This window comes from Mytilus edulis, chromosome 10, assembly GCF_963676685.1.
Source record: "Mytilus edulis chromosome 10, xbMytEdul2.2, whole genome shotgun sequence".
NCBI classification, from domain to species: Eukaryota; Metazoa; Mollusca; class Bivalvia; order Mytilida; family Mytilidae; genus Mytilus; species Mytilus edulis.
This window is the reverse complement of record NC_092353.1, coordinates 70,021,824-70,046,797: the sequence shown is the minus strand read 5'-3', so window position 1 is coordinate 70,046,797 and position 24,974 is coordinate 70,021,824. Positions and strand designations below refer to the sequence as shown.

At 32.5% G+C, this 24,974-nt stretch overlaps 1 protein-coding gene across 1 annotated transcript; it reads right to left on the bottom strand.

The window, feature by feature from the left end:
- Window positions 1-14,083: 14,083 nt before the first annotated feature.
- LOC139492943 (uncharacterized) lies at window positions 14,084-15,241 on the bottom strand. The gene has a single exon (XM_071281090.1). It carries the CDS (start codon window positions 15,239-15,241, stop codon window positions 14,084-14,086), a length of 1,158 nt encoding a protein of 385 aa, XP_071137191.1.
- Between the last annotated feature and the right edge of the window lie 9,733 nt (window positions 15,242-24,974).

The following is a 24,974-nucleotide window of genomic DNA, read 5'->3' as shown; positions in this document are numbered from 1 at the left end:
TGTTTTATTTTTTATATAAAAAGAATAATATTTATTATTCAAATCAAGGGCCCTTCGTGGGAAGCATGACATGTACACATAAAACAATACATCATAATTTGTAGCAGAAAAACATTTATATATATTGAAATGTAACATTAAAAAGTTCAGATTGATGTTATTATCTTCATTCTATAGAAATCACATACATTTAATTCCAGGCAGGACCGTAACCATACAATATATATGTTAGCGGCAATAAGTGAAATTAGGCATTAAGCTTAAATCCTAGGCAATAAGCTAACGCCTAGGCAGTAAGTCTATTGCCTAAATGATGTTAGGCATTAGTCTTAAATCCTAGGATTTAAGCTTAAATCCTGAAAAGTATGTGCAGGCATTAAGCTTAATGCCTAAAACATAAATGCTCGTAAATAAAAGACATTTATTCATTTAAATAACAATATATTTGTTAAATAATAACATTATGAGAACTGGGGCCTATTTATCGAAACTGTCCTAAGATCGATCCTTTAAGATATTCCTAGGACAGAAATTATGATAAAGTTAGGACCGACTTACGACATGTCTCAGCATGCACATTGAAGCTATCCGAGGATTATTTTAGATAGGATGTCCTAACCGCGTATTGACGTAAAAAATAGCAAATGAAAAAAAATTAATATTGTATCAAATTTAACCAACAACTTTAATTTAAAAACCGACTAATTATTAGAAAATAAATATATTAAAGTTTTAAATTATAATAATTTGTACATTGTAAACTATATGAAACAAAACATAAGTAAAAAATGTAACTACGTTTTATATTAAAATTGAACAAACTAACTGCAAATAGTTAAAGTTTTACATATAATCAGTAAAATCATGCTTTGAGGGAGCTGAAATGGAAGTGTCACAACACTCCACAAGAGACTGGAAATAAAATCACTCATAAGATATGTTATCTATATTAAAATAATAATCTAAAAATATGAAAACTTGATAAAAATTTGTGTTCAAATAATTTTGTTATCACAAGTTGTGAAACTGTTAATAAAGAAAACTTACTTATCCTATAAAAAAAATTTGAAAAATGGTGTGAGCTAAAAAAATCACATTTTAATTTAGTCTACTTTTGACCAGTTTAAATCAGCTCGACTATAGTGAAGTGAAATTTTTTTCAAATAAATATTAAAATTATTTTATAGAATCTCCCCCTTGTTTAATTGGATTATAACAATCACTTTTTTAAATCTTTTTAATATGTTGTAATATAACAAAACAAAAATGTGTCCTCAGTACACGAATGCCCCACTCGCACTATCATTTTCTATGTTCAGTGGACCGTGAAATTGGGGTAAAATCTCTAATTTGGCATTAAAATTAGAAAGATCATATCATAGGGAACATGTGTACCAAGTTTGAAGTCGATTGGACTTCAACTTCATTAAAAACTACCTCGACCAAAAACTTTAACCTGAAGCGGGACAGACGGACGAACGGACGAACGAACGGTACGACGGACGAACGGACGAACGGACGAACGAACGGTACGACGGACGAACGGACGCACAGACCAGAAAACATAATGCCCCTCTACTATCGTAGGTGGGGCATAAAAATGAAAAAAAGTATGTGTAAATTCTGTTTTTTAACTGCTAAAATTACTAAATAAACTTACTAAATTTGAAGATCTGTCAAATAAATGTATATTTACACATGTTATATTAGAAATAAATTAAGTAACTCCTTTATATCAAGAAATAATCACCAAATATGCATTAATTCCAGATTTAGCTTAATGCCTAAAATTATGTTCGGCAATAGGATGAATAATCATCATAAGATTTCAGGTAATAAGCTTAATGCCTGAAAATTTCAGGCAATAACGTAATGCCTAGGCGTTAGCTTATTGCCTAGGATTTAAGCTTAATGCCTAATTTCACTTATTGCCGCTAACATATACGTAGGACTATGTATTATGCTAACTGTGCCGTTAATGTATAGTACCCTTATTAATATTATTAGACATGTTCAACAACTCTCGACACCGACTAATGACAGCTACAGTTTACAGGCAAATTGGATTGGTCGACTCGTCTCAAAGACAAAAAAAAAAGAAAACCATCATGACTATCGTTACAAAACATATTCGATTGGCGGTTATATACTGTCTTGACTATATAGCTACACAAAATATATGAAACAAATATGTAAATTGATATTCTTATTGTGTGTATTTACACGACATTTCACGTTGAATTGATTAAAACAAGAGGCTGTCACAACGACAGCAAACCGGATTTATTAACATTTATTTGTGTCCTGGCAATATCACAAGAACCATAACTGATGAACGGTGAAAGTGAAAATCATCAATATCAAATTTGACAAAATCCACTTAAAGATTGAAAAATGGCGTTTCCAGTCGCGTCCTTGCATTTACTCATGAACTGTTCAACCAAAGCTTTTCAAATTTTAATATGTTGTTACTGATGACAAAATGGAGGTCAAGTTCAATAATGACGATTTTGACTTTTACTGTTCAGTTTTATGTGTAGAATTTTAATGCACAGGATATATTTACAACATCGATCTAGATATGGTTAGTAATTATTTACCATAGAAATGAGCCAACTTTTAAACCAAATCTTTGAATTTAGGAAAGAATGTAATAACGTTTTTAAATAATTTTAGGAAACAGAACGCAAGACTCAACCATTTATCATATACATTTTTTTTTAAAGTTTGACTGAAATCAAAATCATTGCTATATGGAAAAGCTTTGAAGTGTACAATAAAGTCTCAACTTTTGTCACAATTTGTAAAACAAATATCTAAATTATAAAATAGACTGGTACTGCTGTTATATTTTTCCACTGTTGTATGAATTAACCAAAAAGAGTTTGTGTGTGTGTGTGTGCTTGTGTTTGTGTAATATAAAAAGAGGGGTGCTGAAAATTAAAAAAAAAAATTTAGTGGAGGAGAGCGCAAAAAATCTTACACAAGTGTTATTCAAAGTCTGACAAATGGATTAAATTCTGCTATTTTATTATTACTATCGTAAATATAGTGAGAAATTGCTCTTCTTTTTTATTTGAATTAGTCGCTTGTTATTGGTGAGAGTCTAATATTTGATTGGAAATAAAGAGCATACAACAAATGTCAACTCCCCATTACATTTAACGGTTCAATGATCAGAGACTGTAAGGGTAACCAGTCATAATGAAAGTCAATATGTGTATTCAAAGTTAAAAATAATTGCATGGTCCAAAGCAAACAAACACACTTGTCTAATATTTTTTTTTCGAAAGAAAGAAGCCAGGTAAGCTAAAGGGCGTGCATATAACATGTAAAAGAACTGTGAACACAGAGTTTTGGCAACACAAAGCATTCATCAAAAACATAATTAATTAATTTCCCAGTGGTTAAAGCCGGTAATAATGTATACAATAAAAAGTACAATGTTAGTCTCTCCTTTTGACTATCGATCAAATCAGTCTTGCAAACCATGTATATGCCTTTCAAAAAAAATAGATCAAACTGTCTAATGTTTTTGCAAGTTTCCTTCAAATTAGTCATGGACATTGAATGCTGGTAAATTATATATACATGTACCTACATACATTTTGACTTAAACTATTCCTTCTTTAATGATATATTCTCCAAAACAAACAACAGAATTTATGAGTTGAGTGTACAATTAGTTTTTAAAACAAAACTTTTCTAGCGCCGCAGCCTCGGTTTATTTTTTTACTGGCTGTATAGAATATGTTAATGGAACGAACTAATACATTGTCAAAATAGCAGTACTTCGATTTTTCATTTCCCCTCAGACCGGTATTTCCATGGGTGGTATCTAATATTTGCATCTTTCCATGTAATCTTATCTTTGTCGAATTCCATGGCATTCAATTCCTAACCCATTCCATTTTATCTTATCTCTGCCGCTTGGAAAGAAGGGTCAAACATTAAACAAATGGGTTTCCTGTTTGAATTGTACTTTTTATCGTGTCTGGCTGTCAGCTGGCTCGAGATGACCACTGACATTGGGCAGGAAAACTAACAATCCTAGTCAATTAAGATTTGGTCAAATGCACCCACCACGTGGGGTTTGACTCAAAAGCTGAGTGTTGACAGGTTAGTGATACAGAAGATGAACGACTTAGATCCCTCGCACCGCCAACACCACCTACCCCGAGGCCTCGAAATATAGTGTAGGTCGATATCACAAGACTAAATGCACGCACACCAATCAAAGTTTTTATGTGTCAAAGCTTAAATGACACTAAACATGTAATTATAGGTCGTTTAACTTAAAAAGACGTTTGTGTAACACACTTACGGAATTATTTTCTAGATATCGATCTCGATGCCGGATGTCTTAGCATTGATGAACACACATTTGGGATATTATCAACAAGTAACAGAAAATAAGATAGAAAACTTGTAAAAAGATCAAAAATGGGTTTTTACAGTATTGAGTTTATTTTAGCACCTATTTATGGGCGTATGACATTTGCGCCGATTTTGAAAATTTTCAGTCTTTCATTTGCGCCGATTTCATTTTTTCATTTGCGCCGATTTTGTATTTTTTCCTAATTGGATTTACAGGTAAGTTACAGGTAAGTTCACACTTTTACATTGGCTGAGCACAGAGTATAAAGACAAATCAAGTGACATTGCAATTGGTAAATGGCTATCCCAATGTTTCGGGTTACCATTCCTTTCCCTAAATGAAATCAATGACTGCTTCACGTTTGACATTGTCTGACGCTCTTTCTGATGACAAATGTCATACATTCTTAGACCACGTACAAGTACACATTCCATAACGGTCAAACAATTCGTGATGGCGTCCATAAAACTAACGAAGGGAGGATTTCAACTTCACCGTTTGGAACTCTTGGTTTAATAGCTTCCTTGTGAGAAAATGCGAACCATAGAAATGCCCTCACCAGTACGTATGCCAGACAAAGAAAAGATGGCCTTCGTTATTGACAATTACGCCAAATATAGAAGAGACGAAATCATAAGAAAGGAATATATTAGATGTGTTGCCTATACATACATCGATTTATGATTTGAATGTATTCCGTTTTTATGGATTTGAATGCTGTACATATATTTTTTAATTCGTCATTTTAGTATAAACAAAGTGCTTTTATCTTAGGTTTTCACTTCTTGATTTTAAGCAGGAGACAACAGTTATATACATGTTATGATTGACAATTCATAACATATGTACAACTGGCTAACGGAAGAGGTCTTTAATAATAAATGAAAATAACATTACTGGGATGGAGAGTTGTCTCATTGGCACTCATACCACATCTTCTTATATCATTTCACCTGTAATTTACCTGTTATTTACCTGTAAAAAAATCGGCGCAAATGCAAAACGCCACTATTTATCTGTACGTCATTGTTGTCATATACTATACTTTTTAATTGTATAACATCTGTATACAGTTCATGATATAATTTTCGTATTGTCTTTGCTCGGGCACAGGACGTTTACGCTTTTGTACCTGTAAAACAATAGGACATTTGAGCTTCAAATACTGACGCTTTAAATTTTGATTCACTTGTATAAAATTGACCGGACATTTGCGCTTTTGCACCTATAGTCGTCTACCTGTAATTTTAATGAGAAGAAATGTTTACGTAAATAAATTTAACTTATATTTGTCATTAGTACGACACGTGGTCCAGAATCCTTCCCTGCCAACTACAATGAACAGTTCTACTCGACGCATCCTGCTATTTTGTTTCATCTTCTTGAAGAGTATCATTGAACAACAGTCTGTGATTCGTTATATTAGTGAACATGCACCCCTGTTGACAAGAAATGAGAAAGAGAAACTTGAATATATATTTGAAATGTGGGCGAAATATCAGTCAGATCAGTAAACAAGAGCTAAATTTGTCCACTCCTTGGGCTTCAGATATCAAGCGAAAACTGACCTGTGATGACTGGATGTGTTTGTATGTCTTTAAAATATTAACTTGTAGCTCAGTGTATATAGACTTTTAAACACATAACAATGTGCTATGACGTGAATGGTCTATGAAATGTGCTATTAAATGATTTTTTTCAAACTTTTAACCATAAAGAAACAATATTAATTTAACTTTGACAGGTCACAGATGCCGGTCCCAAGCCCGGATTAAAGAGGAGGATTGTCATAAAAATCAAATATATTCTCACAACCTTTTATAATATACGCAAGGTTGACATAGTTCATCAGATTGATTATTCTATTTATTAAAAAAAAAAAAAACATCATCCGGTCACCTTGGCATATGTTTAACTCTTTTCTAAGATTTCATTCAGAGTTTAATATAGTCCCATAAGCCTGAAATTAGGGTTAATAAACTAGAGGTAAATGTTTCTTGTCTAGCTCTTATTAAGACACAACCAAATTCCACACATCTCTAAAAACACTGTCGGTACAAATAAATTCTGAGTATTCTTAACCGTAAAAATGATATATAACACAATTTTAAGTACAAATTATAATTAACAAGGTCGTACACCAATATGGATATTGAAAATGTTGAAGTAATAAAAGGTTTAAAAATATGACACACAAAGAAATAGAGCAAACTACACCCTTGTGAAACAAATACGAGAATAAGGTCAGGTACCATTAGATGATTAGCATTTCCTTATCTACAAGGGCAATTCGTTTATTATCACTAAAGAAAAGAAAAATGTCACCAATTATCTGCGATTTATTCGTACGAGTGTGCTTTTTCGTTCAAAGGTGTAGTTAAAGTATATTGAGAACAGAGTTTTTTCCTTGTTGTCTGTACTGGAAATATTTACTGACTGAGTGCGTTTTAATGTCATGCATTATCAGTACTTCCGCTAAAATTAGTCATTGTTTAGGGTCCAGCATAAGCCCGTCTCCGGGTGAGGAATATTCTTTCTGCATTGAAAACTCATTGGCGGCCTTTGTTTTCCGCTCTTTGGGCGCTTTGTTGTCTCGTGGACTCACTCCCCGTTCCATTCTTTTATTAAATTCATTGCATAACTAAAGGACCTTTCCGATTTGCGCAATCTTTGCATATAAATGAGCAAGAGACACTTGCAGTGGCTTTGGCAGTCAAACGTTGGGCTAAGTGCTGGCAAAATAAGCGTGTATCTATTTATTGTGATAATGCATCAACTGTTGCCTGCATCAATAATTGTACTTCAAGGAACCAGGATCAAAGATGTTTTTTAAGGGTTCATATTAGAACTTATCGGGTATTTATGAGACACGCCTATTACAAAATATACATCATGTACCCGCATGACCTTTTTAGATATACCAGTCACGTTCCGTCTACTTTTCAGAACTTTTTGTTCTAAAATAGAGGCGAAATACACCGACAGATAGTCAATCTGATCAGTCGAAAAGAGACTGACAAGACTATTACAAGAATCCAAAAACAAAAGACAAACAAGAATACAGAACACAACATAGAAAACTAACGACTGAGAAACAGGAACCCTATGCAGAGCAGAATCGGAGTGAACTTATGTTGTTCCGAGCGGTTAGCTGTGGATCCTACTCCATATGTAGCACCCATAGTTCTAAGCATGTAAGTACAAATCCTGTCATGATTCTAAATCGGTAAGTCAAATTGGTCGAAATGGGTAAATATGCAATTGCATTACTCAATAAAACTTTTCATTCATGATAGCACGTGGTCCCGCAAAAAAGGCACAGGTGAATTAAAATAAAAAAGTTATGAAATTCATGTTTTGATGATCATAGCTAAAAAATGTAATTATAAGTATTGAATGCTACTTTTTGTGCCTTCATTAGGGTGTAAAAGTGTTGACCGAAGCACATTTTGTATGAAGCGCGGAAGCATTGCTCAAACGTAAAAAAATAGACCTTTCCCGGTGTAATACCACCAAATCATAGTGCGTCACACCTGGTTTCATACAAAAATAGGTCGAAAAAAATATTCCCTTGAATTTGACAGTTGTAGGTTATTTTAAAATCCTACATTTCATTGCAGGAACATATTTCTTGGTAATAAATATATATAAACTGACCGACTTTATAAACGCAACACTAGATATTCTTTTTAATTCCCATTTTCAAATATGCAATTTTTGGTAAACAAACTAATGAACAGAAAGTTCTTTCATTACTTCAATGTTGAAAAAATATGCTAGTTCTAAAGTTGAATTGATTACGTCATTTGCAATATTCAAATATTGTGGTATACACTGAAGCCCTGGTTTCCTCTTACCAATGAACGTGTCACCGTCAAAACCAATTACTGCCTGTAACTAACGCCAAAATGATTGTCATTCAATGATTGTCAACCAATTCTGTTCGGCACGTTTTGGGTTCTGTTTTGCACCTTCTGATTTTGTCGTTGTTCTATCCATTGCAATGGGTTTTGGCAATTATGCGGTTGAAACTTTAAGGCTTTAAATGTTTTTCTGCAGTCGATTCTTTGGCAGTTCAGTATAATGGGAAACAGTTATGGCATAAATCTGTGCAATCTATTGACGTTGCATTGTCAATTCCGTTGATCTGGTCATTGATGGTCTTCGACAAATCCTGTCTGCCGGTATCATTGTCAAAAGGACAGTAATAGTTTCTGACGTCAAATTATCTGGTTGCAGCACGTTCACGATATCCAGTTTGCAGTATTCTAATTGGTTGATTCAGTTTTTTATACCTCAGTCTTGGCAATATGGAGATGCAACATTATTAAACTGATTTAAGTGCGGCCATGGATTGAAAGAACTGTTTCACAAAGAAAAACAAAAAATCCTTAATTTGTTTGAAATTTGGCTTTCTGAAATTCGTGCGATCTCATTAATCTGGCATGTTCAATAATCACAGGAAAGACAGATGCTGATTTGTTCGAAAGAGAAAGAAGTATGATAAGCATGAATAATAGTTGTATGAAGATCAAACATGATTTGGTACAAAAAATCTGCAAAATGAGTGTTGCGTTCTTAAAGTCAGTCAGTATATATAGTTCTTTATATATATATATAGTAAGATGTGGTATAAGTGCCAATGAGACAACTCTCCATCCAGGTAACACTTTCATAAAAGTAAACCATTATAGGTAAAGGTATGGTTTTCAACACGGAGCCTTGGCTCACACCGAACAGCAAGCTAGAAAGGGTAAAAAAAAATTCCAGTGAAAACCGTTCAAACAGAAAAAGGAACGGTCTAATCTATAGAAAAACGAGAAACACTTATGAACCACATCCACAGACGACAACCACTGCACATCAGATTCCTAACTTAGGACAGGTGCAAACAATTGTAGCGGGATTAAACGTTTTAATGGTACCAAACCTTCTCCCTTTTCTGAAACAATAGTATAACATCACAACATAGAAAACCACTATATAAAATATCAATTGGAAGGCTTAATTCAATCAAAAAACTTAGTAACACAAATTAACACACAACGAACTTGGTATTACAACGCTGTTTGTGAAATTGTTGCATTAAAGAAAGTTTATTTTACAAAACAATTTTAATTTGCACCCCCCCCCCCCCTTACACATTTCTGTGACGATGGGTTATTGTGTTTCATTTCATGTATAGTGATGTTAAAGACTATGATTGAAAAGAAACCTCGTGTAATATACAAGTAGCCATCATCTCCAGTTTGATCGGCAGTTTCCACCATCCCATCTTTGAGTTACTATCATCATCGCATTTCTATTGTGTAACGAACAACTGTTTAAGGTTAATATTTTACAGACGCATTGCAAATGTTAATAAGCAAACGACGGCTGAGTGATAGTAGCCACATTTATGTAAAAACAAAGATTTTACGGTGAATTCCCTTCGCCATATTTGGATCGTGGAAACTTCAGTTACCATCATCCGCTTGTCAAAAGTGATTTATGGCGGATGTGTGTTTTGTTAATCTAGAGATCGCAATTTTTTGTTAATCTAGAGATCGCAACTAAAAAAGGAATAGGGTTGTAATCTAAAATCAAAATAAGGTTAGCTTTGCAACATCTACGTGTGCATAGACATGTTTAATAGCCAGTCCAATTGTACTTGATTTTTTACACCTGGAATATTGTGTCAATGTTTGAAACAAGGTTTGAATATCACCACTGATCTGAAACCTCCAAATTGAACATCCGTAAAACAGTATGGGTGATATCATGTTATAAACCATTTTGTAAGTCATTAACACACAAAATGTTTCACTTAATAGACAAACTTAGACTTTGTCATTTTCTCAAAGCACTACGATTAACTCTCTATTTGTCCAGGGGGAAATACACATCATGTATCATGAGTGTCATACCTTATGCGTGTCTGTCCCAAGTCAGGAGTCCTTGGCTTGTATAAGTATTGCATGCTTATGTAAACTTTTGGTTTATTTACATGTTTCGGAGTTTAGTGTGACGTCTATTTTCGCTGAACTAGAACACATTTTTTAGAGTCCAGTTGAAGCCTGACTTCGGGGCGGGATTTTCTCGCCGTGATAAGTCGCTGAAGAAAAAGGACCACGATGCCAACGTAAATTTTTCTGAGTCAATCTTCTTTTCTTTCCTCAAAGACTGAAAGCTCCTTATTTTATTTTTTAACCATAACGGTGATGCTAAGAGTTTATCTTTATCAGAAAACCAATGAAATAAGCAAATAAAGCTTTAGTTGGGCTAGTTTAAAGGGGCACTTGCTACGATATATATAAAAAAATAAAGTATGAATTTTTTTAGATCAATCATTGATCAAATTGGAATAATGAAATAATAATTTGCTTTTAGCAATCATTTTCCTTTAATTTTGTTGAAATAAGCGATTAAACATATTTTTTGACTGATTCACTTGCAAGTGAAAACGTCATCATCATTCTAACCGGTATTCATGTGAACTTCAAGTTAACCCCTAGCTAGAGATTGACAACGCATGCATTGTACGTGTACTGGTTATTTAAAGAAAAAGAATGTCAACAATGAAAGTGAAACTACTGTAAATCATTTGATTACTAATTCGATGCACATAAAATCATTCTTATATGGTTAAAAACAATGAGAAACATCTATTTTCAATCTATAAAATAAAATCAAACAGACCTATAAAAATGCAATTTCACGTGTTGTTTTAATCTATTCGTATCTTTATTTTTGTTTACATCGCTTATATGGTCATCTGAGGTCAAATCGATAGTTAATTATATGGCGTCTGGACTAAAATACACACGAAACGAACCTATGTATTATCTACCCCATGCTCTGTAAACTGTTTATTTTAGACTTTTGATAGTTTGGATAAATGTTTTACATTGTTATAAACCAAATATGAGAATTTGAGTCAAATCGGTTACAATGAATTTGACAGCTAGTGCCCCTTTAAAAAACTTTTTTTCTAAATGATCTTCTTATTGTTTATTTTCATTTTGTTATGATGTGTCATATACTATAAATATATACTAGTAGTTGTATGGCAAGAAAGATTGAATTGAAATGTATTTTTTCTGACGTTTTGATGTTATAAAATTATCTTTGACTTTTTAGTCCTTCCAAGGCTAACTTTGCCTGAGGGAGTTGAAACAACTTTTGTCTTTCAATTGATCAATAATAATACAGTCGGAATAAGCGTTACTTCTATCTATTGCTAGATTGCTCAAAACTAGGGAAGATGCTCTTGTATAGGATAAAATGAAATAACTAAATTAGGACAAACGGTGATACGGATCTGAACATTTAATTGTAAGTGGTCTAAAACGAAAACAAAATCTCATAACATTAGGATAGATGGTATTGTCATTTCTGTCTTACTCAACAATTAGGATAAAATTGAGGATGTTTGTTACAAAATATGCCCTTCCAAACTATTGATTTAGTTATCGTTCATTTTAAACTGTACAATGTTAATATTAGTCCTCATTGGACGTTCATTTCCCTTCAATTTTCCAGTAAAGGTGTCGTCAATTTTCACTTGACTGTTACTTTACAAAATGGCCTAAAATAATACATCGATAATTAGATTTTGAGAGTCATGTGTTCGAATTTTTTCGTTTATTCCGCGCGAATATACATATTTCTTTTACATCTTTCAAGCCTTTTGCGTCAAAATATTACAGATCGTATTTCTTATACCAAGATGGAAATAAAAAAGCTTTTGCCATAAAATGCGATGTAGACACCCAGGGCACACTAATACTCACAAGTAGAAAACAAACTGACAACGCCAAGGCAAAAAGCAAAAAAAAAAAAAGAAGACAAATAGACAAAAATAAAGATACACAAAACACAACATAGAAAACTTATTAAGACTGAGCGGCACGACTCCTACAAAAAAAATGGTGAAAACCGATTGTGCTCCAGAAGAGTAAGCAAATCTGGTTCGTTATGCTTACTCTTGGTTTCCTTTTAGTCTTTGGGTTTCTATGTTGTGTCGTGTACTTTGATCAGTTTGTCTGTTTGTCTTTTTTCAATTTTTAGCCATGGCGTTGTCAGTTTATTTTCAATCTGAGTTTGACTGTCCATCTGGTATCTTTACACCCTTAAGTAAAAAGAATTTAAGACAATTTAATGGCCAAATGAAAAAAGTCACGATATTAAGATACCAACGTTTACACCAATGGGTCGATGCCACTTCTGGTGGAAGTTTCGTCCCCGAGGGTATCGTCAACTCAGTAGTCAGCCCTTCGGTGTTGACATGAATATCAATTATATGGTCATATTAATAAATATCATGTTACAAGACTTTAATTTTTTTGGAAAACTAAGGAGTTTCTTATTCCAGGAATAGATAACCTTAGTCGTATTTGCCACAACCTCTTTGGATTTTTGGGTCCTCAATGCTCTTCGACCTTGAACTTGTTTGGCTATTTTATTATTTTGATCTGAGCGTCACTGACGAGTCTTATGTAGACGAAACGGTCGTCTGGCGTATTAAATTACAATCCTAATACCTTTCATAACTACATGTATTCCTGAAACATAAATTAGAAACCTGAGCCCCCAAAACACAGGTTCATTAGTATGTTCCAGAATGATCAGCAGTCCCAAATAAATCATAGAATTACCCTTTCTGTAACTATTTTCGTTAAACGCCATTGGATCATAATCCTGTAAAAAAGCGATTGTTTTTATATCTAGCCCTTATTTAGAATAGGATAAATGCACTAAATGCCGGTATAAATAATTTCTATGTAGCCTTGAAACATGACTGAGTGTGACAAATCGATATATAAAGCAATTTTCAGTCCAAAAATTTAATAGATAAGAAATAATATAACAAAAAAAACCACACAAAATAGATAACACAAACTACTCCTTTAAAACAAAATCGAGGTGTACTCAGGTGACTGCAGAATAACTTGGGACTCAAGAAATTGCAAATCCCCTTGGGTTTCCAATGAAATGCACACCGAGCGTTTAATCGAATTAATAAATAATTTTTCATTATATAAGCTCGTTCATATTTATCTAAGTACACATCAATAAGATGACCCAGAATTAAAAAAAAAAGTAATTGATTATATACACATGGCCTTGTTGCGGTTTGTTCCACGTCATACATTGACAAAATGTTTGATCTATACTGGCCTATATGTTTAAAGTCTAAACGCGACTTTGTATACTGTTGCTCCTTCAGAATCTCTCACTAAAAGCTTGTTATAGTGTTTATCAAAGTGTACCGACCAAGGAGTAACATTACATTTTAATAGTTCTCTTCCATTTTGTCCGTCTTTTGAAATTACGATTAGATTTTTGGAATGCCGTCCGACTACGTAGACATTGCCATACCCATCTGTAGTTATCCCTCTTGGATGCTGCAGGAAATCACTCTCATATTTCCATATAAGCGTTCCATCAAGACCTAGACAAAACACAGAATTTTGGTAAGGGTAAGAATAATAAATATGTCTATGAGCTATTGTAATATCATTAATATAATGCGGACATGATTCTTCTACTTTGATTTGCTGAATCCTCAGTCCGTTTGTATCATATAGATTGATTCGTTCTGTTAGTAACTTCACTGCCATCTGTCCATTATCACATGATATTCCCCAGCATGAAGCTACTGTTCTAACTGATATAACAGTTTTATAATGATAATCCTTTATTTCTGCAATTTCCATTTTTTTTTTAATTTCCGTATGTTACAGCAATTCGACCTTGTGATATTTCCGTTAGGTCACTGGGTGTGCCAGGTAGATGAATGTCTTTTATATGATTTCCTTCTTCATTGAAAACTGTAAATTTCTTACTTGGGCCATCTGCAAGGATAATATCTCCATTACTGCTTATAATACATCCAAAAAGAATTTCAATTAACTTTTCATTATGGTACTGAATGTGTATCTTCTGATATAACTGTATTTGATCTATTCCATTACACATTGCTTCCCGTGGTATCTGTGCCTCTTTTATATTCAGATGGTTTATCGGAACATGATTTGGGATGCGGTCTATCCTAACTGACCCTAATGATTTTGTTCTAAACAAGTCTTCCATTGGTTTAGTATTCAGGTCCAAGTCCAATTCATCCGTGTTGTGTTGATTTGCGAATTCACGAAGCCAGTTAGTCTCTGTGGTTACTGACGTATCAATGTCTCTAATTGCAAGAAACAATTGTACATCAGTCGCCATTGTTTTCAGCAGAGTTATGTTGGATTGTACAGCGTATGCTGCTTTGGTTTTCAATTCTATTTCGGATAACGAATTATTGATTTCTGTTTCACATGTTCCAGCTTTGGACGATAATTCTTGCAAAAGTTTTTCTTCTAATGTATCTAAATGTTTGTCAAGTCTCTTCCTCATTGCCCTGACTGATGTATATTTTACTATTTTATCACTTTGAAGTTGTTTGGAACTCCGTGTCCGTACTTTATTTAACTGGGATAAGTTTTTGACTAAATTGGCGATATTTTGTTGTAGACTGAATAACGAAGAAGAAGAAGCAACATTTTTAGCAACATTATCCAATGATAAAATGCCTTTGCAATTTGTGTGTTTCTCTAAAATACATAAAGAACAGACAGGATCATCATGGAAAGGACAATAACCATCCAGTATTGTGTTGTGGTTTTTACAGGTTTGTGACATCAAATGTCTGATTGAAGCAACGTGGTGACATTTTTCAATTATTTTGTGGTTTTTGGTAGCCTGACGTCCCTTATGACTGTCAACACACGACTGACATAGGCCTTCCTCGCACGATAAGCACCATCCCTTACCGGGCACCGATATACTATTATATAAGCATGGTTCACAGTTGATATCTGTAGATGTGCAAAATGCCATATCTAAAAAGAGACATGAATGGATTCAACTTAAATTTATTCATACGTCTTGTCCATAGATGCTTTAACATGTTTCCTACCCGAAAACCTGCACATATATACATGTGAACCAGAACACGAGCATGTCGAAACTAGCCACTGGTATAAACTGTGTATCTAATTTTTCCCTATTATCATTGCATAACTTAGATAAGTTTTGTTTTTGTTTTAGTGCATATGAATGAATGTAGGTCACTAAATATCACACAAAGTCAATTAGTAAACGAATTCACGCTAGGAAATCAAGTGATGTTTCACTAGTTTAATATAAAAATGAGAAGATGTGATATAGTTGTCAACGAGATTACATTCATTTGCCAATTATATCCCATCATCTTTTTTTTTAAATAACGTAAAAGCTATATATCACCGTATATTCTTCGTCGATGAACAAAACTCATACTACAAAGCAAGTCGTATAAATTCCCATAATGATCAAAGAAAAACAATAGACCACTTTCGAGATCATCTTTCACCGGAAAAAAACTAGAAATAATGTTTGTTTTGTAAGTACTTAATCACAATTCCCTAATGACAGCAGTGCTGATTGTCAAATATGAGAATTTTATTTTCAGAATAATTCGTGCAATACAGCATTATAGTTTTGAACAACTCGCTCAAAATTGGAACGGAAGTGACGATGCCCCTAAAGGCACGAATGAGGTTCACTAAAACCAGAGTTTTTGACGGCAATGCATCGAACTCGAAAGTTTTCAATTGAAACAAGGCATAATTTATGTGCAAAACAATAAACAAAAAACAAATGATATTCAGCAAAGAAACTACAAGTACTGTATTACAAACTTTGGACAGACACAAACTGAATGAAACTGAGATTAAGGAGGTTCGCTACTCAGTTTCAAAATAACAAGCTTTTTATAACACTAAAATATATTGATAGGGGATACTTAATAGAAACAAAAGAGCAAAAAAATATATATATATATATATATATATAGGTCAATGTGCTTGTTTTCGAGTTATTAGCCATTGAAATATTGGCCGGAAAATCTTCTCTCATGATTTGTCATAGCTTTATCATTGACAAGTTTAAGGTCTCGAAAACTATTAAAAAATAACAAAGATTTTATAAGACTTTTACAGATGGCTTATAATTATACATGTAAAAGATTTATAAAAAGAAAAATGGGATTCAATGGGCAAAACTTTTAAGGCATTCATATGGATAAAACTAGGGGATTCCGAAAATCCAACAAAAATTCCAAAACATGACAAGCGAACATCCTTCAGATGTATGTTGGCACCTAACCTTGCAACATCTGCAATTGCTTATTCTAAGTGAATACACAAGCCAATCGTATCTATTTTTTTACATCAAGAATATTGTTTGAATTGACTGCTCTCAAACCCCCAATTTTCATATCTGTAAATCAGTAATGATAACATCATGGTATAAAGCAAGTTATTGACATATCACTCAAAAGACAAAACGACTTTGACATTTTCTATAAAAAAAACCGCTATTCAACTCTTTTTTATTCATTAGTATACAAATCTTTTTAACCATTTCCAACATTCAACTGTTCGCTGTCCAAGGTAAGCATATTTAATAATTTTTAAAAATCGATAAACTATATATGCAATAGTTGACAAAACATTATAAGATGCATACAAAGTGTAGATCAGTTCTAAATTTAATAAACATGATAAAAGAACATACATGTATATATACAATTTCAATATACATGTATAATTTTTTTTAGTTAAACCTTACCACATCACCAGTTACTATTTCTGTGTATCAATAAATTGACCCTGTAATAGATAAAACAGCTATGAACTTAATTTATATCCACAATTTACGATAAATATATATGATGTTATCTTCCCTGATTGAGATTTTTTCTTTTGTGTCGTCTATAGTATTTATATTATCTAATACAGGACTACATATCTGTTATCTTTTTTATGTATTAAGGCTCATGTCAATCTTACATGATGTTTAAATCGCTAGTTAAATTATGTGTTACTAGTATTGTAATTAAGGTCAATGTGTAACACAACATGTGAATAAAAATATTTTCTATAACTATTTTGAATCATATTTTGAATCATAACAATAATACGCCACTGTTCCCTTTTTCTCCCCTTCTTTTTCTACCTTATAAATTGGTTAGAATAAAGGACAGTTAGGACATTAAAACCACAACGTATTTTGGACTGAGTCAGTCTTCTTTTGTTCTTGGAATGACAAACTCTTTATTTCTGTGTTACTCGGACTTTTAAAAAATATAATGAAGATATGGTATAATTATCAATAAAACAACTCTTGATAAGAGACAAAATGATATAGAAGAAGTTAACAACTATAGTTGATAGATGTAAGAAGATATGATATGAGTGCCAATGAGACCAAAGTCACAACTTGTAAACGTAAATCAGTATAGGTCAAAGTACGGCAAGGAGTCTTGGTTCACACCAAACGACAAGCTATAAAGGGCCCCTAAAATGACTAATGTAAAACCATTCAAACAGGAACGATATAATATATATAAAAACGAGAAATGAACCACATCAACAAACGACAACCACTGAACATCTGATATTTGACTAAGGACAGTTACTAACAAATGCAGCGGGTATAATCGCTTTAATAGGCGCCAACCTTAAACAATAGTGTAACATCACAAAATAGAAAGACAAACTATGTAATATCAATTGAAATGGCTAAACCCAAACAATAAACATATCTAATAAAAACAAGTGAAAATACACTGAACAAATAATTTTTTTCTATTACACAATGTAAATACAATATTAACAAACCAAGGGGTTTAGATGTAAACAAATTCATAAAGACACCACAACCTTGAATAGAATACCGCCAAAGAAAATAACGTATACAGTTAAATAGAATTAATATGCAGCAAGGTCTACAATGGTATATATTAGAGAATAAATAATTTTGTTTAAGTTCCCCAGGTTGTATACTGCTTCTTTTCATCACTTTGCTGTATTATCATTTCTTGCATGGCAGCGTGTGTCACAAACTTAAACGCAATTTTGGGAACCCAAGTCTAGATAAAAATTATATCCCGGCATGTTCATAGACATTTCATTCAGTGTGTTTGTGTTGCACTCGCTATTTTATTAAGCGTGTTTGTGTGGTGCTTGATATTCCATTAAGTGTGCTTGCTATTCCATTCAGTGTTCTTGTGTGGTGCTTGCTATTCCATTCAGTGTGTGTGTGGTGATTGCTATTCTATGCAGTGTGCTAGTGTGGTGCTTGCTATTCCATTACACTGGTAATGCTTCGTGCGTTACGTGTAACATTGTTTGTATAAACTTTTGCCTTTGGATGATTCTGTATTACTCTCAAAGTATTGTATAGCCTAGAAAAATAATCAGACTTTTCAATTTGTAACTTGCAGCTAAATTGAATTGTTATAAAAAATAATTTTGTGTATCCAGGTGTGCTAGATCGTTAAAGGTAAAAAAAAAACAAAAATACCATACTCCAAGGTAAATTCAGATTGAAAAGTCCTTTTTCAGATGGCAAAATATTCTTTGCGCTATATACAGCACATGATCATGAACGACTACGGCTTTGTGTTCTTGGAAGTATACGAAACAAATTCCGGTATCACATAACTCAAACTGAATGATGTAAAAACTAGTGGAAACATTGATCATCCGAGAACAATTCTACGAAAACCCTATCTTAAATTAGTGAGCCTAACTTAAAAATTTTCAAATTCATAGTCAACTATTAAACTTCTTGGGTAGGTTTCTTGTGCAAGTATTTGAGTGTCGACTTATATACGGTTTCTGTTTCACGAAATTTGCAAACACTGGACGCAGCCATTTAAACACGTCTGGAATAGTGATAGTATAAAATGAAATCAACATGTCATCAATTTATTGCGGTCGACCTACTTTTTTTTTTTTAAGATTTACCTTCATCAGGAACGCTTTAAGGTTAGTCGATAATTAAAAGCCATGGATGTATATATCCGAAACACTAGTTAGAGAGATGTATACATATAATCGCAAATTACCTTAAATAAAAGTCATATCCATCCACAGCTGCGAAAACTTAGCTCTATTGTCCTTTGAATTTGTTTTTGCAATTTTTCTATGGTCCGCAAATATCAAAATCATCAAAAGGACCTGCAGAGCTACGTTTTCGCACCTAATACTTCCAAAGCCAACTTATCCTAAGGGTGTTGAAACAATTTTTGTCTTTGATGAAGTATTATATAGCCGGAGTGGTAATGACTTATATATATGTTACAGTAAATAGGTGAAATTAGGAATTACATGTAATTACTAAAATTTAGGAATTACAGGTAATCCCCAATGCACTTAGTAAATACAAGTAATTCCTTAAACGACCCAGTTATTACCAGTAATTACTAATTTTAAAATGAATTTTTACACCTATTTACTGACTGCTAAAACAATGTTGTAACATGGTCAGGTGATCAAAAGTTATGGTAATACTAACTAGAAGACCAGTTAGTACTCTTAAATTTTGAATGGTTGATTTCTATAAAAATTATCTTGAATAAATATGAACTTTCAAATACTTGGTTAAATCAGAGTAACTTTAGTTTTAATTCAAAATGGTTAAAGTTGAGCATTATACAGATAATTTTTGACCAATTTCAGCAGACATGGAAATCAGAAATGGAAAATTCTCCTAAAGCATTATGTATTAAATTTTTAAAGAAAACTTTGAATTTGAAGAATATTTAGACTTACTACCTTATAAAGATAAGATAACGTTATGTATGTTTTAAGAACTGGAATGAACTGTTATGTGCATTAGATTCGAGATATAAAAAAAACATCTTTTTTTTTTGTTAAGGTAGTTCAGGGGTATAGAAAAAAAATGACAGAATTTTCTTATACTTTGTGAAATTTAACTTTGAAGTATTGTTATTGAAAAAATGCAAAAAAAATTGGGGGTCACCGGCCATCTAAGAGATATTTTGACCTCTGAAAATGAGTGCAAATAGGTTATTTTGAAATATAGGGAAAATGGACAAAAAAACAATTTGATTGAATTTTCAGAGCAAAATAAATGACAGAAGTTGCTCATTTTTTCATATTGTAAAGCTTGATGTCTCAATTTTATAAAATTGAAATAAAATTTGGGGGTCACCGTCCATCCAAGAGATTTTTTTTTACCTCTAAAAATGAGTGCAAATAGGCTAAATATAGGGAAAACTGACATGAAATATCTTTGATTGAATTTTCAAAGCAAAATAAATGACAGAAGTTGCTCATTTTTTTATACTGTAAAGCTTGATGTCTCTATTTTATAAAATTGAAATAAAATTTGGGGGTCACCGGCCATCCAAGAGATTTCTTGACCTCTGAAAATGAGTGCAAATAGGCTAAATATAGGGAAAACAAACCTAAAATATCTTTGATTGAATTTTCAAAGCAAAATTAATGACAGAAGTTGCTCATTATTTCATACTGTAAAGCTTGATGTCACTTTTATAAAATTGAAATAAAATTTGGGGGTCACCGGCCATCCAAGAGATTTTTTGACCTCTGAAAATGAGTGCAAATAGGCTAAATATAGGGAAAACAGGCATAAAATATCTTTGATTGAATTTTCAGAGCAAAATAAATGACAGAAGTTGCTCATTATTTCATACTGTAAAGCTTGATGTCTCTATTTTATAAAATTGAAATAAAATTTGGGGGTCACCAGCCATCCAAGATATTTTTTGACCTTTGAAAATGAGTGCAAATAGGTTAAATATAGGGAAAACAGGCATAAAATATCTTTGATTGAATTTTCAGAGCAAAATAAATGACAGAAGTTGCTCATTTTTTCATACTGTAAAGCTTGATGTCTCTATTTTATAAAATTGAAATAAAATTTGGGGGTCAACGGCCATCCAAGAGATTTTTTGACCTCTGAAAATGAGTGCAAATAAGCTAAATATAGGGAAAACAGGCATAAAAGATCTTTGATTGAATTTTCAGAGCAAAATAAATGACAGAAGTTGCTCATTTTTTCATACTGTAAAGCTTGATGTCTCTTTTATAAAATTGAAATAAAATTTGGGGGTCACTGGCCATCCAAGAGATTTTTTGACCTCTGAAAATGAGTGCAAATAGGCTAAATATAGGGAAACCAGACATAAAATATCTTTGATTGAATTTTCAGAGCAAAATAAATGACAGAAGTTGCTCATTATTTCATACTGTAAAGCTTGATGTCTGTATTTTATAAAATTGAAATAAAATTTGGGGGTCACCAGCCATCCAAGATATTTTTTGACCTTTGAAAATGAGTGCAAATAGGTTAAATATAGGGAAAACAGGCATAAAATATCTTTGATTGAATTTTCAGAGCAAAATAAATGACAGAAGTTGCTCATTTTTTCATACTGTAAAGCTTGATGTCTCTATTTTATAAAATTGAAATAAAATTTGGGGGTCAACGGCCATCCAAGAGATTTTTTGACCTCTGAAAATGAGTGCAAATAAGCTAAATATAGGGAAAACAGGCATAAAAGATCTTTGATTGAATTTTCAGAGCAAAATAAATGACAGAAGTTGCTCATTTTTTCATACTGTAAAGCTTGATGTCTCTTTTATAAAATTGAAATAAAATTTGGGGGTCACTGGCCATCCAAGAGATTTTTTGACCTCTGAAAATGAGTGCAAATAGGCTAAATATAGGGAAACCAGACATAAAATATCTTTGATTGAATTTTCAATGCAAAATTAATGACAGAAGTTGCTCATTATTTCATACTGTAAAGCCTGATGTCTCTTTTTTATAAAATTGAAATAAAATTTGGGGGTCAACGGCCATCCAAGAGATTTTTTGACCTCTGAAAATGAGTGCAAATAGGCTAAATATAGGGAAAACAGGCATAAAATATCTTTATTGAATTTTCAGTGCAAAATAAATGACAGAAGTTGCTCATTATTTCATACTGTAAAGCTTGATGTCTCTATTTTATTAAATTGAAATAAATTTCGCGGGTCACTGGCCATCCAAGAGATTTTTATTTTAGCAAAATAACAGTTGTTGTTTATTGTTCAAAGAGGGGTGACCTCTGCGGTTGTATAATGCTGCGCCTTGTGGAGCATCTGGTTATTATTGTGCTTAAACCATATTTGTTACAACATATGAAAAGTGTGAGCTAACAGTCCGCTAAGTTTTTATCCATAAGTCTCATTCTGACTTTCTATCTAAAAGGTTTTTATGTGTCAATATTTGTGTTTCAATATAAAAGGAAGATGTGGTATGATTATTGATTGTTAATGAGGCAACTCTCCGCAATAGATCAAATGACACAGAAAAAACAGCTACAGTTCAAAAGCCGTTATCGCATAGTTAACTGTAAAAGGCCCTTCAATGACTAATGAAAAACAATTCAAATGAGAAAACTGAAGGCATATTAATGTACAAAATGATGAACAAAAAACAATATGTGACACAACAAAAGACAACCACTGTCTGAATTACAGGTTCATGACTTGGGACAGGCACATACATAATGTTGTGGGGTTAATGTTTGGAGGTGACAACCCTTCCCCTTAACCTGGGACAGTGGTGTAAATTGGTATAACATATGGGTTTTATCAATTTGTATTATTCATTTGTGAATTCTACATTTGTAAATCTAGCGAAAAGTAGATTATCACAGATAAATTTGCAGAATGAGTTGCATGAATAGTCAGGACCCTTGTCCTACAAACTTTATGGAGCAAGAAAAATGTGATGAGGTTTGTATGTACATAAAGTCTGTCATAAAGTTCAAGATTTCAGTATATTCGCATTTTACAATATTTTTTGTAACTGCTGTATTTCACATGTTAAATTTTCTTTTCTACTGTAGGATAGTAAGTGGTTCAAAAATACATGTATGCCTCTTGAGACTAAAATTACATGCAATAGAAATCAGCCCCCAAAAAAGCAAATTTTAATAACTACAGCTGTAGTATGCATTTTTAAATGTAAATACAATGTATGTGCTAGGGGCATAAATTGACCCTGAATTATTTCAAGTGTTTTTGGCCTTAGACTTTTTAATACATAACGTACTATTAAATTATTACATGTAATATACTATGCCATAATTTTGTAATTTCCTTTCTATTTAAAGTACATTTTAAACATATGGGAGGATTCAGAGGCAGCCCTGGGAAAAATTTGGTTAACAATATAAGGAATCACTGGAGCATGACCTGAGCAGGTCCCCTTTTAGGCAGTCAGTGGGCCCCCACTTATGAAAAATTCTGGATCCGCCACTGGGATAAATTTATACAACAAAAACATTCACGAGGTTTTAAATTGCAGGAAAATATTACCTCTTCATACAAGCCCCCCTTTTTTATTCAAAAACCTACTAAACATGCTAAAAGGCACATACTCATACATTTTTATAATTTTGACTTTTGAATAATTATTATACATTCTACATGTCTGATACATGTACATCAAATTAGTCTTTAAAACATTTTGTCTATAATATATATCTTATAATTGCCATGAAACTTGGTCCGTAGGCTTTTAATTTAGTAAGCTCTGGTCACACAACGTTGGTTAAGATCGGTTAGTTCCTACTATCTTATTAGATAGGAACATAGTTAATTTATTATCCTTTGATTTTATCTGGTTCTATTTTGTTAAATTAGCTGAGAAACAAGGTTGATGAGTTGTGCACTTGGGAGTAAATATTTGAACCTCAAATGACACTGAATACGTATTCATGTGACCTTCAATTCAACCCCTAGCTGGAGATGGGTTATCGATGTATTAAGCTATTAAAATTGTAAGGGTTTTGAAGAACAAATAGGCTACGTTTGCCTTTTAATCACAGACTGAAGATTCTGTCAAAATTGGGTAAAAATCCAGTATGGTTTATAAAACCTATTTTTTTTAAACTTTAACTGCAGAGTGTAACTATGTAATGTTAACTGGGGAAAACACTAGTCCATTTATAAGTAATTTACGAAAAAAAGGATTCTTTTTACAAACTTTACTTTTGGATATTATCTTATGATCATAAACATTTAGCTTCTGGATTTTAATTTAACAAAATTATGAAAATCAATTTTAGATAGATATCATTGTCTTGCCTGCATATATTTACAGAGTTTCAAAACCTATAAAACAACCATTTTCCAGTTTCAATTCACAAACACTAAAGAGTATGCACTTTTGATGTGCCTTATATTCCTACATCCTTAAGTAAGCTCCCTTAAAATCCCTTACTTTCTTATTTGGTATCTTGAATTATGTTTTTAATTTTAAAACAAAAACATCAAGTTAGTAAATAGCTGTAAAAATGACAAAAAAAATCAGTGATTACCAGTAATCACTGAAACAACTAATAAATTGGCTAGTAATTACAGGTATTTACTAAAATGTTTATTAATTACGTGTAATTCCTAATTTCACCTATTTACTGTAACATATTTATATATATTGCTCGATTACACAAAGCTGTATACATAAATTCTGTCTGAATTTGTTAAAGGTGGAAAGAACAGGACTGGATTATTACCCTTGGTCAGGATAGATGTAAAGAGGATATGGAAGTTAATTTTTTATGGAATTAACAAGAAGTAAAGAAATTGGGACAAACGGGGATAAGGGTATTAACATTTAATTGTAAGTGGTCTGAAACTGAAAACTTTTCATATGATTGAGATAATTTGAAGGATTTTCCAGTATAAGTAAGTTTTTTAAT